The sequence below is a fragment of the Phascolarctos cinereus genome, unplaced genomic scaffold, assembly GCF_003287225.1.
Source record: "Phascolarctos cinereus isolate Bilbo 61053 unplaced genomic scaffold, phaCin_HiC Scaffold_5;HRSCAF=322, whole genome shotgun sequence".
Taxonomy (NCBI): Eukaryota; Metazoa; Chordata; class Mammalia; order Diprotodontia; family Phascolarctidae; genus Phascolarctos; species Phascolarctos cinereus.
This window is the reverse complement of record NW_027555958.1, coordinates 427564579-427578193: the sequence shown is the minus strand read 5'-3', so window position 1 is coordinate 427578193 and position 13615 is coordinate 427564579. Positions and strand designations below refer to the sequence as shown.

The window sequence follows — 13615 nt, the reverse complement described above, 5'->3', positions numbered from 1 at the left end:
TCCTGAGAAGGGAATTACGATTTTTATGTTAATCGATATATGTATAATGAATATATTAGTAATTTAGTTTTTCTCAAGAACTTCCCTTCTGGCTCAGGAGTCAGAGCTCACAATGCAGCTGAAAATGATCAATCAGACTTTGATAACACTCACAGTCACTGCTGGGTTACCTGAAGCGAAGTGAATCAAAGACTGTAGAACCTGTTCCCATCACAGAACTCTGGTCCTGTAACCCACCAAGTAATGACCGCAAAGTACTCTAGCAATATTGCTACCACAGGATTCCAGAATTGTGGTATTGTCTTCCATTTGTGGGTGTGTCTTGAAAAACCACTCTGTCCCTGGAAGACATTTTTTGTAATCCACCTTTTCCCCTCCCTTCCCATTGTGATTTATATATATAATCACTGTCTTCTCTTGAGCCAGGTGAAATTCTGATCAGGAGAATTCCTGATTTGCAAATCTGTTCCTCATAATGAAACTAAGTGGCTACCTGATTACTGGCACTTTGTCTCTGGCCTGCAGTCTCACCATTCTCAGGTTAAAGATTGGCTCAGGGAAAGCCTGTTAACATGCCTCAAGGGCAGGGAATGTCTTTCACCTTCCTTGTATTCCCAGTGCTTAGCACTACTCCTTGTAGTAGGTTTCAATAAATGCTTATTGTTTGACTGAATAGAAAAGATTTTACATATTTATCAGCTACACATGACATCTTTATAAAAATTGAGTACTATGTTGCAAAGACTTCAGAAACACGTAGAAAAGCCAAAATACTAAATACACAGTTTACTGACAATAATGCAATAAAATTATATTCAATAAAGGGCCCTTGAGGAAAAAACTGCAAAATAATTGAAAACTAAATAGCTTAATCCTGAAGAAGCAGTAGACCAAAGAAAAAATGATAGAAATAAGAGAAAATTTCATCAAAGAAAATGATAATGGGACAGCACACCAAAGCTTATGGAATGCAGCTGAATGGGATGTCCCAGTGAAGACTTCTCAGTGTAATTAAGGTAATGAGTTCAGAAGGTAGTATGAGAAATGAATTCTCAGAAGTGAAGGCTCCTCAAAGGGTCAAATAATTCTTGATTATTACTTTCAAAATCCTCTCCCACTTAGATCTCTTTTTAAGCACTTAACAGGAAGAATAAACCCTGCCCCACCCCCAACCTGAGCTTCCGGCCTCTTTCCTTGTCTTTGAATTTCGGGCCTAGAATGTAAGCCTTACCTCCCAGTTAAGAGGACAGGAAGAAACTTTCGAGTTTAGAATGTAAGCCCACCCAGTTAAGGGGGTAAGGGATAGTGGTGGGTGGAAACTTGTTTGCGTGTTGGGCAGAGATTTGCTTTCATAAGGTAGCCCCTGTTACTCCTTCTCTCTCTCCACGTGTATTGAAGGAGCAGACAGCCATCTTGCGAGACTGTAATAAAGGTAACCTTTACTTTCCACCTTGAGAAGTCTCTGAGTTTAATTTGGGTTGGGGTCACTGTCCCACACACAGCCAAAGCAGTTATTAGAAGAAAATTTATATTTCTGAATACTTTCATCAACAAAAGAGAGAACGAACAAATTAATTAATGGGTATGTAAGAACCCAACAACCTTGAACAAACCCCATTCAATCTACAAGGTAGAAATTCTCAAAGTTATAGAAGAGATTTGAGGCCCAGAAAGCTGAGCTGACTTAACCAATGTCATATCACAAGTAGGCAGAAGAGGCACTGTTCAAACTCAGGCCCTCTGCCTTCAGCTCCAGTATTCCTTCTACAGTACCATGTCACCTCTCATCCCAAGATGCCTTTGATGCCCCTCCTCCAACCCACTCCACTTACCCTGGGCCAAGAGATTAGGCTCCAACAGAGCAGTAACACTGAGATGCCCCCTCCCCAAGGAAACAATGCCTTCCTAGAAAGGAGTCGTTACAAGTGACATTCCCTGGCCCCTTTCCCAGATCCCTCTTTCCTAATCCCTTGCATGCCTTACCTGCCTCCTGATCACTACAGGCCAGATTCACATTAAGCTCCCAAACCTTTAGCATCAAGGACTCTACGCTGGCAATGGGGTTTGTATGGCATTGCTGAATCTGACTTGGTAGTTCTGGGGCATTTTCTCCTCTTGAGACTTCCTAAATGCTTCAAGGGAGTGCACTAATGTAAAAACCAGAGAGGTTTCCATAAAACACCAGACTTTTCAAAAACAGGTGCCTGAGGCCCACTGTCTTGTGCCCAGGACCCTCCATTTCAACACAAAACAGTGATGACTGTTGAGGGGTGGGCTAAGGAGATTGGTGGTACAGAGATGTCCTATTTCATCTCTTGTAGATTGTCCTTACCTGAGGGAAGCCATGCTTAGCTACCTCCTGCCACCACCACAACATCTAAGGAAAGAGAAAACTACCTCTACAACCAAGACCTGCCCTAGGGATGGAGCAGTTTCAGAGGAGGGAACAAGGCAATTCCTTTAAAGGGACCCAGACATTTTTCATTTTCCAAATACTCTAGGGACAGCTAGGTGGCACAGTGGATAGAGCACCAGCCCTAGAGTCAGGAGGATCTGAGTTCAAATGTGGCCTCAGACCAAACACTTGACGCTTACTAGCTGTGTGACCCTGGGCAAGTCACTTAACCCCAACTGCCTTAATAATGACAATAATATAATAATAATAATAACAAAACCAAAGTACCGTGAAAGAGTGATGATTCAAGGTAGAAAGTCATTTGGATTGGGTAGATGTTGGCAGCACAGACAGGCAGTCAACTACCTTCAAGTTTTTAAAAGCAGTTTAGGATTCATGCAGACAACTGCAAAAGAGATGTTCAAATCCATTTTCATGGAATGACAAAGTTGGCTCAGGAAGCAGCTGGTGTCCAGGCTTAGCTCCACCAAGTTCCTCCACCCAGTGCTTGTGGGAACAAGCAGGTTAGGGCCACTGTTGGAGGGATAGAGGTGGTCATGACTATTAGTGATTCTGATAAGTTGAGTGTCCTGATGCTTCTTCCGCAGGATTACCTGTGTTAACGGGACAGAACTAGACTCTAACTCTTGAGTTGTCAGAGCCAAACAGAGCAGGCTAGAGACAGGAGAGTCAGGAGTCAAATAGAAGTTTAATTTCAAAGTGAGGGAAATGTCTTCCAAGCAAGCACACAAGTGCCTGGGGCCCCACCTCTACGGGGGTGGGGGGGAGGGCTGGGGGAACCTGCTTTAGTGGCCAAATCTCAACACTTTATACCAGTGGCTGTGCAGGCAGTTGTATCCCTGGCAAAGAGGGGTAACAATAACAATGTGACAAGTTTGCTTCATAGTAGGGCTTCAGGATTACAACTTGTCTGAGCTCAGGGAACATCTGATGCTGGTCCAAGCAATACAATAATTATGTGATTTTGCCAGAGGGTGAGATCATCTGGAGGGTGAGCACAAAAGACTGTTGTTATTTCCAGGTCAGGGCTCCGCTTACTTCCCAGTTCTTAGCTCTGGAAAACTGGGTGCCTCCATATCTTGACACCTGCGTACTTCACAGATGAATAAGATGCCGAAATCCCCACCTAGAGAAAACAGAGAGATGAGGAAGAGTTGGGGAGGTGGGATATGTAGAGAAGTATAGATGGAGCATGAGAGAAACACAAAATAGTCCACAAAAGCAAAGGGAGAACAGGATGGGGGGAGGGGCAGGGAGGGAGCTGAGGCATCACACTTACCTTAGTACTTCTCTCTCATCGGGGGTGTTGGCTGTGAATGAAAAGAAAAGTTGTCAGGCCCACTCATTGTTACATTAAAGAGTTTATAAAATGCTAGAGATACTGTTGCTGTTCCTGCTATTTTTATAGATAAGGCAGGAGCTAACAAGTACAACCCAATCTTCTGCAGTTAAAAGAAGAAAGATTCAAGTTTGCCTCATCCTTAGCGCATTTCTGGAGGCCAAGAGCAAGATAGTCAGACTCCTTCCCTGAGCCAGCCCTACCTCCCCCGTCCTACAGCTACTGCTGGGTCTGCAGCACACCTTCACTCCACAGTCCTGACTCCTCACCCTTCTTAGCTGAACATCTTCATCTACTAACGATACTGGATTTGAACCCAGAAGATTTGGACTTGAATCCTGTTTCTACCGCTTAGAATCTGCACATAGTGCAGTGGAATGAAGGCTCAGTTTGAAGTCGAAGCAGAGCTCTGCCACCTGTGTGCCTTTGAGCAAACTGCTTAAGTTCTATGGGCCTCAGTTTCCCTATTTGTAAAATGAGGGGGTTGGACTAAATGATGTCTGAGGTCATTCCCATCTCTAAATCTATGATCCGATGATATTATAATCTCAGGCAAATTGTATGATCCCTTTGAGTCTCAGTTACTTTATCTGTAAAATGGAGATAATAATGTTTATACTAATTAACTCACAGGGTTACTATGAGGATTAAATTACATTATTATCTCCCCTCCCCTCACTACTGACCTCACAGTGCTCCTGAGAGTCCCATACTAACCCGAGATACCCCTCACTCCCTTTTCTGAGAAGCACTGTCCTGAACTCCTGGTTGTATAGGCTTTGCCATGTAATGTCTCCACTTTTCCCCATCTCCAATGTTGTCCTGGCTATGCTACAGAGCTGACCAAGAGAGCTAAGCTTCTGCCCTCCTTGCAGCTCTGCTGAGCTCCCACAAGCCTCATTTTCTTCAGCCTCCAGTCCAACTTGGGCAAGGTGTGTCTGTATCCCACTATACACTGGGACAGCCTGTGAGAGAGCCAGCTGTACTTACTTGGTTCCTCTACAAGATTCTCTCCTTCCCTGTGTTTAGGGCTATCTGGGAGAGTTAAGGCAGGGCACATAGAAGGTAGGACAATGGGACAGTCATGAACCTCAGGACCAAGGACAGGGGAAAGTGTTTGTTTAAAGGAGAAATAGACACCCCCCCCTTAAAGCGGCCATACATCACTTAATGAGATACTTTGTGAGACAGTGGGAAGTAAACAAGTACAAAGATTTTAGGATTTCTGTACTGCAGATCTTAAGGCCAGGAGAGGTGGTGGACAGGTGGGGAAGCACCAAGCCTCATCTCACATGGAGAGATTTCTGTGTCCTACACCCAACAGTGGCTGAGCCATACCACCTTCCACCCCTCCCCCACCCCACTGCCAGGAAAGACTAAGGCTCCCACCTTCTCTGAGAGTTTGGCTCCAAATCACTGAAGCCCCTCCGTCTAGGACTAAGGTTATTCAGAGAAATCTGGTTAGAAACATAGGGAGAAAGAAAAAGGCAGCCAAGTGTGGTGAAAAGAGGCCAGGTTAGAAGTTGGAGGACTACTGTACTTCTGACTCTTCCCCTTTCTATTTGTGTGACCCCAGACAAGCTGCTTAACCTTCTAGGCCTCCATTGCCTCATCTGTAAAGTCAGGAGACTTTGCAAGATGACCTAAAAGATGTCTTCCTGATCTAAATCTGTGATCTTATGAAATTTCAAGCATTGCTTTCCCATTTCCACCCCCCCACACACACACAGCCTGTCTCTGACTAAGGGCACCATTGAAGAATCCAATTGGGACAGTCCCAATCCAAGGAAAAGGAAGTGGTCATTAGTAAATGAAAAGGATTGTCCAAAGAAGCAAGAAAGCTGACAGCTAAATGGAATAACTAGGGGTGTGTCTCAGAGGTGACTCAGTCTAGATCTTGGTGTGTCTTAGTGACCGTCTTTATCCCTGTCTTTCTGTTTTTTACTATTTCTCTTATTATATCTTTGTTTCTCCACCAAGCTGGTTTTTCATGCATAAACTATGATATTTTTTATTTATTAGGTTTGTAAAGCACTATCCCCAAGCTCCTGACTCCAGCATCTGTGGGGTAAAAGAACTCCAGTGTTTTATTAAAGAATCTCACAGGTATAGGTATGTGTATGGCTGAGGATTCTCTAGGCCAGGGAAAACATGGTACTGATCCAGGGTCTGGGGAAGGATGGGGTTGGGATCTTGGTCAAGAAGAGAGCCCATTACATAAGAACCCAAGGGGACACCACATACCTGGCTCCTTGTGTTGCTTGTAGTAACACAGGGTGGCGGCAGCAGCAGTTACAGCAATCGCAACCGCCAGGACGAATGTTATCATAACCATGTTCACAGTGCTCAGCTTCCCTCCTGACCCCAGGAGAGAGAGATCTCAAGGTACATAGTACTTCTTCTTCCCTACCTCTACCCTCTCCTTCCCTTCCACTATTGCTAAATCAGCCTTGCCCCAATTTCCCCTTTTCTCCTCCCTCATCTTCAGCAGCCAAGCACCCTCCTAGTCTCAGCCTCTTGGCTTTCCTGGCTTCTTTTAAGTCTCAGCTCCAATCTCATTTCTGAAGAAAGAAGCCTTTGCCAGTCCCCCTTAATTCTACTACCTTCCCTCCAAGATGAGCTCCAATTAATCCTGTATATATCTGGATTATACAGAGTTGTTTGGATGTTATCTCCCCCATTAGATTGTAAGCTCCTTAAAGGTACAGATTATTTTTTTCTGTCTTTGTATCCACAGAGCTTAACATAGTACAGGACCTGACACTTAATAAATGCTTGTATATTTTATATTGACTTGATCCATGTTCTTTCTCTATACTGACAGAGGCCTTCACTCATAACCTGGTAGAGGAGTCCCAAGAACCAGAAGAAAAGAACACTCCTCAGGCATCTCTTACAAGGAGAGGCCATTTGCACAGGCTTACACAGTCTCTACCTGGATACAGAACTATCCTGAAGGAGATGGCCTAGGAGATGATATAGGATGTGTTGTGGGGTTCTAGGAGTCCGTTATAAGCTATGTATCTGGATGTTTCCACCTACTTAGGGCGTTACACTGATATTCTGATTTCATTGATTCCATTGATATTCAAGAGTCATTGAAAAGCTGATTTCTTAAAGCCTATCACTTAGGAGCTCTGGTCTCCAAAGGAGGTGAGCATAGAGAAATTGTACATATGGGTAGGACTGTGCCCTCCCATCTGACCTGATCACCACATAGTGGAACTGCCCTGACTCTCCTCTTTGCCTCAACTGGAATTACTGAGAGGTGGTATGGCATAGTGTATAGAGCTGGGCTTGGAATGAGGAAGACTCTCATTCAGGTCCTCCTGCTGTATTATCATGGAGATGTCACAGCTCTCTGAGCCTCAATTTGTTATCTCTAAAATAATAATAGCAGCAGTAATAAAGCCTGTGGGGCTTTTTGTGGAGATCAAATGAAACATGTATAAAAAATGCTTCATAAACCAAAAAATGCTACCTAAATGTCAATTATTCTTATTATCTCTTTCTAGTATTTCCTTTTCACACCATAAAAACCACATGATCTCAGTCCTAGGTGTCTATCTCTTGCCCTCAAATGCCTTGGCCAAGTCTCTTTACCTTTGACACTGATTACTATAGTTTCGGATAGATGGCAATATTTCATGGTAGGATCCATTATGAGCATGGTTCACTTGAAAGACAGTACAGTTGAAAGTCTGATTGTCAAACTTTAAGGCTTTGTCATTATAGTCGTATGTGACTTTGTGCAGTCGTTTGCTCTTCCAGCTGTGGTACCTCAGGATCATAGTGTCACCTTCCATGAATTCTGATCTCTCTGCTTGTAGTAGCAGCCGGTCTGAAAGGCAAACACAAAGGTCATTGGCTCATGACATTTCAGCTTGTCCTAGAGCCTTGGGCCATCTAAGATTTCCTGCCATGTCCAAAGACAAACAGACCCTGACTCTGAACCAATGATTCCAACCACTGAACTTTCATATTGATTGATTAAATGTAGGTCCTTAGTCTCCTGGCTACTTGGAGGGGAGTTGTGGAAATTTTCTGGCAGAAAGTAGTGAAAATAGAGTCAGTGAGAGAAACTTAGAACAAGATATGAGGACATGCAGAATGCCGCTTGCTAGAATGTGCCCACATATTGTTGTTATTGTTGTTGTTTGTCCTTTGTTGTCAAAGAAGACCAAAGACATAACAGGGTGATGTCCTGACTCATGGGTGAATTTGATTTAAAAGAGCTAAAGGTGCACAAAGTTGTCAGCTTCACTCTCTCTTTTAGGGTCCTTGAAGTCCAGTGGCAAGACAAAAGTTAGGATGACTGGCAATGGCCCAGGATGAAGTGGATGACCCTGGCATCTTCGATCTCTCACCAAATTCTAAGCACTCCACAATGCCTGCTTTTAGCCACCTTCATGTCCATTGGAACAAGATGTTCTTATCCACCCATTCCACTGGCAGAAGTCTTCCCATGCTTGGGGTAGACACCCCACTAACTTGCCAATGGGTTTGAGGCTGGTTGGTTACCCTCAACTTGGTTTAGCCCATCTGACAAGATGGGTGACCACTGCACATGCTACAGCTTCTTGGAACCACAGGAGAGAGTTGAGTGCCAAGTAGACAACAAAGGAAGATGAGCATCCCTGAAAAGGGCTTGGTCAACCCTTACACCAGAGGTACTAGTCCTCCTTGAATACTCATACATCCCATCTACCTACATGTAATCCAAAGGGCTCACCACATATCAGAACCCAATAAACGGAGAAAGAAATGGGGAGACTGTATAGGTAGGATAAACACTGGGGCAACTTAGGAGGAATTAAAGAACTAGGAGGGGCCTAAAACATTTTAGAGAATGTGAGGTCATTTGTAATCTGAAGCCATAACCTTCAGCCTGCAGGGGATGCCAGTACAGCACGGTGAACTGACCATGGGACTCTACTCCTCAGCCAACTCCTGTGGCTCCCCATTGCCTCTAGGAAAAAATGCAAATTCCTCTGTTAACTGTGAAAATGGCCTTTACAACCTAGCCACGGACTACATGGACTACAACCTAGGACATGACTCTCCCCTCCCTTGGATCTGACCACCCAGCTAAAGTGGCTTTCTCTCTGTTCTTCTCATGCTGCCTTCAGCTCCCAACTCCAGGCTTTTACACTGTCCATCTCTATACCCAACTCCCATCCCCTATGCCTCATAAAATTCCTCTCTTCTTATAAGATGCAGCTCAGGCAATACCTTCTACACCACACCAGTCCTGGTCCTTTCAAATGCAAGGAGCTTTTATTTCAAAATGCTTGTAAATATTTGTACTTAGTAATCTTATATTTACGTTTTATGTAGATTACTTAATATATGATGTATTTATATATATTATTTATATAATGTATGTGTATATATACATATGCACACACACACATATCTACACATATATATTACATATACTTGTTATCTCTCCCATGTGTGTGTAAATTCCTTTGGAGCAGGGATTGTTTTCATGCTCTGTACTTATATTTCCAATTTTTATTACATGGTAGGCTTTTAATATTGATTGATTAAATGTAGGTCCTTAGTATTCTGGCTACTTGGAAGGGAGTCATGGAAATTTTCTGGCAGAAAGGAGTAGTGAAAATAGAGTCAGTGAGATAAACTTAGAACAAGACAAGCTAAAGTCATATCTCAGTAAGGGCAGTAGTGAAAAGGAGAATTAAAATAACTTGTGGATTTCTCAGGAACTCTCCATCCAGTTCCTCTTGACATTACCTCTGCCAATAAACAGGATATGTCCATTTCCAGGCTGCATTGTAAGCCCTCTCCAACTTACCCCAAGCTCCTTCTCCTTCACTTACCATGAGAGACCTGTAGTTTCATAGAGTTGCTGAGAACAGTGTGTTCTGTCCCACGCTGACATCCCCCACTGTCCTTTATGTTGACAGGTGGGATGGCATAGGATTCCTTGTGGATGGGGAGATCTGATCCATAGAATCATGTCCTTCAAAAGTCAAAGTCACATTGTCCCCTCGGAGCACATTGAACCATGGGGGTTCCAGGGTCAGTACTGCCCTTGGGGGACCTGATGAGGGTAAAGAGGAGAAGAGAATAAAGGAAAGGAGTCTCCAAGGAGGCATCAAATCACAGATCTAAGAGGAGGATATCAGTGACAGGCAGAGAGAATAGAATGCAGCCCATAAGGTGCGTGTTTAGAGGGATGTGGAGTAGACAAAATGTCAGAGCTGGTCAACTGCTGGTGGCAGTTTTCTCACACATGGATGCTACACTGAGTCATGAGGCTACAGGGCCTTTTCCAGAAGGACGGATGGCTCCCTAAGGATCCCCTAGGTCCCATCTGATTGGTAAAACAACAACTAATCAGAAAGAGCCATCATCTTCTCAAAGAGAACCCATCTCAGGGAAGGTAAGAGTGAATGATCTGTAACTTCAATCTCCCAAATCTAGGGGAAACTCTGGAAATTTCTGGGGTCAGATTGTTCTGTAGGAAGGAGAATGATCCATTTACTGAGGAAATACTCTTCCTGCAAGAAGGAGGGACCACATTTGCCCCATTCCAAGGTCAGGCACCCCAGCCCCTACTAGCTGCTGGCCTCATCAAAAGATCTAAATCTCTGACCCCAATACCCCCTCCTCCAACCCACTCAGCTCACATTCATACAGAAACCCAAGATCTAAGCATAACAGACACAACACCCTCAAACTGTGAGCTCCTTGAGAGAAGGTATTGTTTTTGCCTTTCTTTTTATTCCCAACAATCACTGGTTCCTGAGACATCATAGACACTTAATAAATACTTGTCTTGATTTGACTTGATCCACATAGCACATACACAGACATTTCAAGATCACTTGGGGCAGAAAGAATGCTGGCTTTGGATTCAAGGATCTTGGGTTCAAATTCTAGTTTAGCCACTTACTAGTTGTGTAACTTTGGGCAACTCAGTTCACCTTTCTTGGACTCAGTTTCCTCACCTGCAAAATGAGGAAGTTGCACTAGATGACCCGTCCTGCTCTGATCCATGACCTATCAACTATATTGACAACCTCAGAGCAACCACAGACACACAGAACCCAGACATGCCATGGGAAAAAAACATTTATTAAGTTCCTACTGTGTGCAAAATACTGTGCTAAGCATTTTACACACATTCTCTCATTTGATCCTAAATCATAAGACTTAGAGCTGAAAGGGACCATAGAGATTATCTAGTGAGTCCAACTTCCTCATTTTACAGATGAGAAAACTGAGGCTTGGAGCAGTTAAATAACCAGGTCAAATGGGTAGTAAATAGCAGGCCTTTTTTTCTATGGAGCAGGTAATGAAACACACACAGAAGCCCATGGATGCAGAAGAAATGGGGAATACACAGAAGAACTGCTCAAACCCAGAAGGGCAGCTAGGTGGGGCAGTGGATGGGGTGCCAAGCATGAAGTCAGGAAGATCTGAGTTCAAATCCAGCCTCAGAGACTTACTAGCTGTGTGACCCTGGGAAAGCCCGGTTTGCCTCAGTTTCCTCATGTGTAAAATGAGCTGAAGAAGGAAACAGCAAACTGCTTCAATACCTTTGCCAAGAAAATCCCAAATGGTCTTGTGAAGAGTCAGACATGACTGAGCAACAATCCACTACAGAAGACATAAAACTGTTCTAAAAGAGGGGGTTAGCACTGGCTTTCTACCTCCGAATCTCCTGCCCTCTTGCCCCTCTCACTGACCCTCCTCCCACTCAAGTTCCCCTTCTTTCTGCTCCCTCCCTCTTTGTCAGTGAAATTCAGGATTTCCTGGCCCAGAACCCACAGAACTGGAATCAACTGATTAGACTACTCTAAATTTAGAGAAATCTACTAGAAAGCAAACAAAGTACTCCACCCTGGCCTTTGTGGAACCCAAGGTATAAATTGCACTGAAAGAAGTGTGTGTGTGTGTGTGTGTGTGTGTGTGTGTACAGATAATATATGTATATGTGTATATATATATATATATATATTATATATGTTGTATATGGGAGAGAGATAATGTATGTGTATATGCACATGTACACGTATTTGGGATTATAATCTTCTCCCTATCCACTTCAGGTTGTTATGAGGTTGAGATGTGATAATATATTTAAAATTATTTTTCAGCCTCAAAGCTCTACATAAATATCAGTTGTTGATTATTCAAAAGAGCCTGCCCCAGACTCCAGTCCTAATTCAGAGACAGAATGAGAAATACGAAAAGTACTCTTCCTTAGAGTCCCCTGATGTGCCATAATAATAACAACTCACATTTACTAGGCACTTTTCTTATAACCACCCTGTGACATGTGGTATATATATTATTCCATTTGGTGGGTGAAGAAGCAGGAGCTCAGATAAAGTGAGTGACTTGCCCATGGTCATAGATTTATGAAGTACCAGAACCTAAGTTTCCTCATTCTCTCTGTCCATTACACCACTGAATCTGAGTTCTTGGTACTAGAAATAGTGACCTGAGATTGCCAGGTTATCCATAATTATAGGACAAAATACTCTAGGGAAAGTCAGGAGATGGGTGAGATGGGAAGGTCTTTAGAATATATGGGTGGGATGTTACTTGCTTTCAGTACTCCATACTAGGGAGGCTGAGATTGGAGACCCATTTTGAATTCTGAGTTGCAGTAAGGTTAAAGCCAAGTGTGTCTCCCTGGGAGTGGAGGGTCACCAGGCTGCCTAAGGAAGGGTGCACCAGCACAGGTCAGAAAAACAGAAAGTTGAAGCTCCAGGCAGCTCATTATTGGGATTGGTCCTTTGTACTTCCAGCATGGAGGAGACAGGACCTCAAAAATAGTCTCAAAAAAAAAGTAAGAAAGAAAGAAAAACAAATTGAATGGAATTCTGAAGACACAAAAGAAAAATAATTCCGAGGAGGAGGAAAACATGAATTGTCTGAAGGAAAGAAAACACAAATGTACAGGCAACTCACCAACCAAGTTAGACTTTTAAAAGATGCATAGAGGAGTTGGAGGCAAGGACTAGAAACCTAAGTTCCATCAATCTGCTGGTCAATATGCCAGGCATTGTATTAGGAGATGGGGATATAGAGACAGAGCACACAAAAGCATGTTATGGTTTTATAAAAATGGTATGAAGACTACTAATACTCAGAATAAGCTGAAGCTGGCATGGAAAATGAAGGACAACAAAAAGGGAGTATTCTGGTGTCTCTTGGGTTTTTTTTTTTAGCTATATTAGGGGACACAGAGAGATGGTGTGGTGTGGTGTGGTGAATCATATTGTAGTGGTGTTAAAGTCTTGCAGAAACAGGGGTCCACTAAACTATACATAAAGATCCCTGCTGGACATATAATGACTTAGTTTTCAAATGTTACATTATCTATGTTTTATTGTATTTTTTTTCATTTTGTAAATTTCCCCAATTACTTTTTAATATGATTTGGGTTATACTCAGGAGTGTTGCAGATTGCAGGTTGCCCACAGGCCTTGTGTCTGACCCCTCTGGTGCAGAGGTTGGAGAAGTGGCCTGAGAGCCAAGAAAACCTAAGTTCAAGTCCTCTCTCTGACATAAAATGATTTTGATCCTGGGCAAGTTACTGAAACTCTCAATATTCTATACAACTTTCTAAGACTGTAAATTGCAGAGAAGGTGCTAATCTGTTTTAGGAGAAGGAGTTTCCCCTTTTTGGGGTTCCCTTATTGGTGAACTCACCAATTTAGTCCTTATTTCTATGGAAAAGAAGAAGAATGAGGGTGGAGCCCAGATGGTGGAGTAGCAAGTACAAAGAGCACCCCTTTCTCACTCCCCACTCAAACTCCTCCAAACAGATCCAGAAAATATACCAGACTGAATCCTGCTCAGGAAATACAAGAAAAATC

The 13615-nt window shown here is 43.2% G+C and overlaps 1 protein-coding gene and 1 long non-coding RNA gene across 2 annotated transcripts; both read right to left on the bottom strand.

Annotated features, from left to right (window-relative positions):
- Positions 1-2689: 2689 nt before the first annotated feature.
- LOC110209996 (uncharacterized) lies at positions 2690-6127 on the bottom strand. The gene is made up of 3 exons (XR_013487387.1): positions 6000-6127; positions 3696-3726; positions 2690-3542 (listed from the first exon to the last, which is right to left on the bottom strand). It is a non-coding gene; the product is annotated as an uncharacterized LOC110209996 (long non-coding RNA).
- A 1227-nt stretch (positions 6128-7354) lies between these two features.
- LOC144454160 (low affinity immunoglobulin gamma Fc region receptor II-a-like) lies at positions 7355-10781 on the bottom strand. The gene is made up of 4 exons (XM_078155794.1): positions 10733-10781; positions 9684-9822; positions 8123-8160; positions 7355-7596 (listed from the first exon to the last, which is right to left on the bottom strand). The coding sequence occupies exons 1-4, from the start codon at positions 10779-10781 to the stop codon at positions 7355-7357; spliced, it is 468 nt and encodes a 155-aa protein (XP_078011920.1).
- Positions 10782-13615: the final 2834 nt, after the last annotated feature.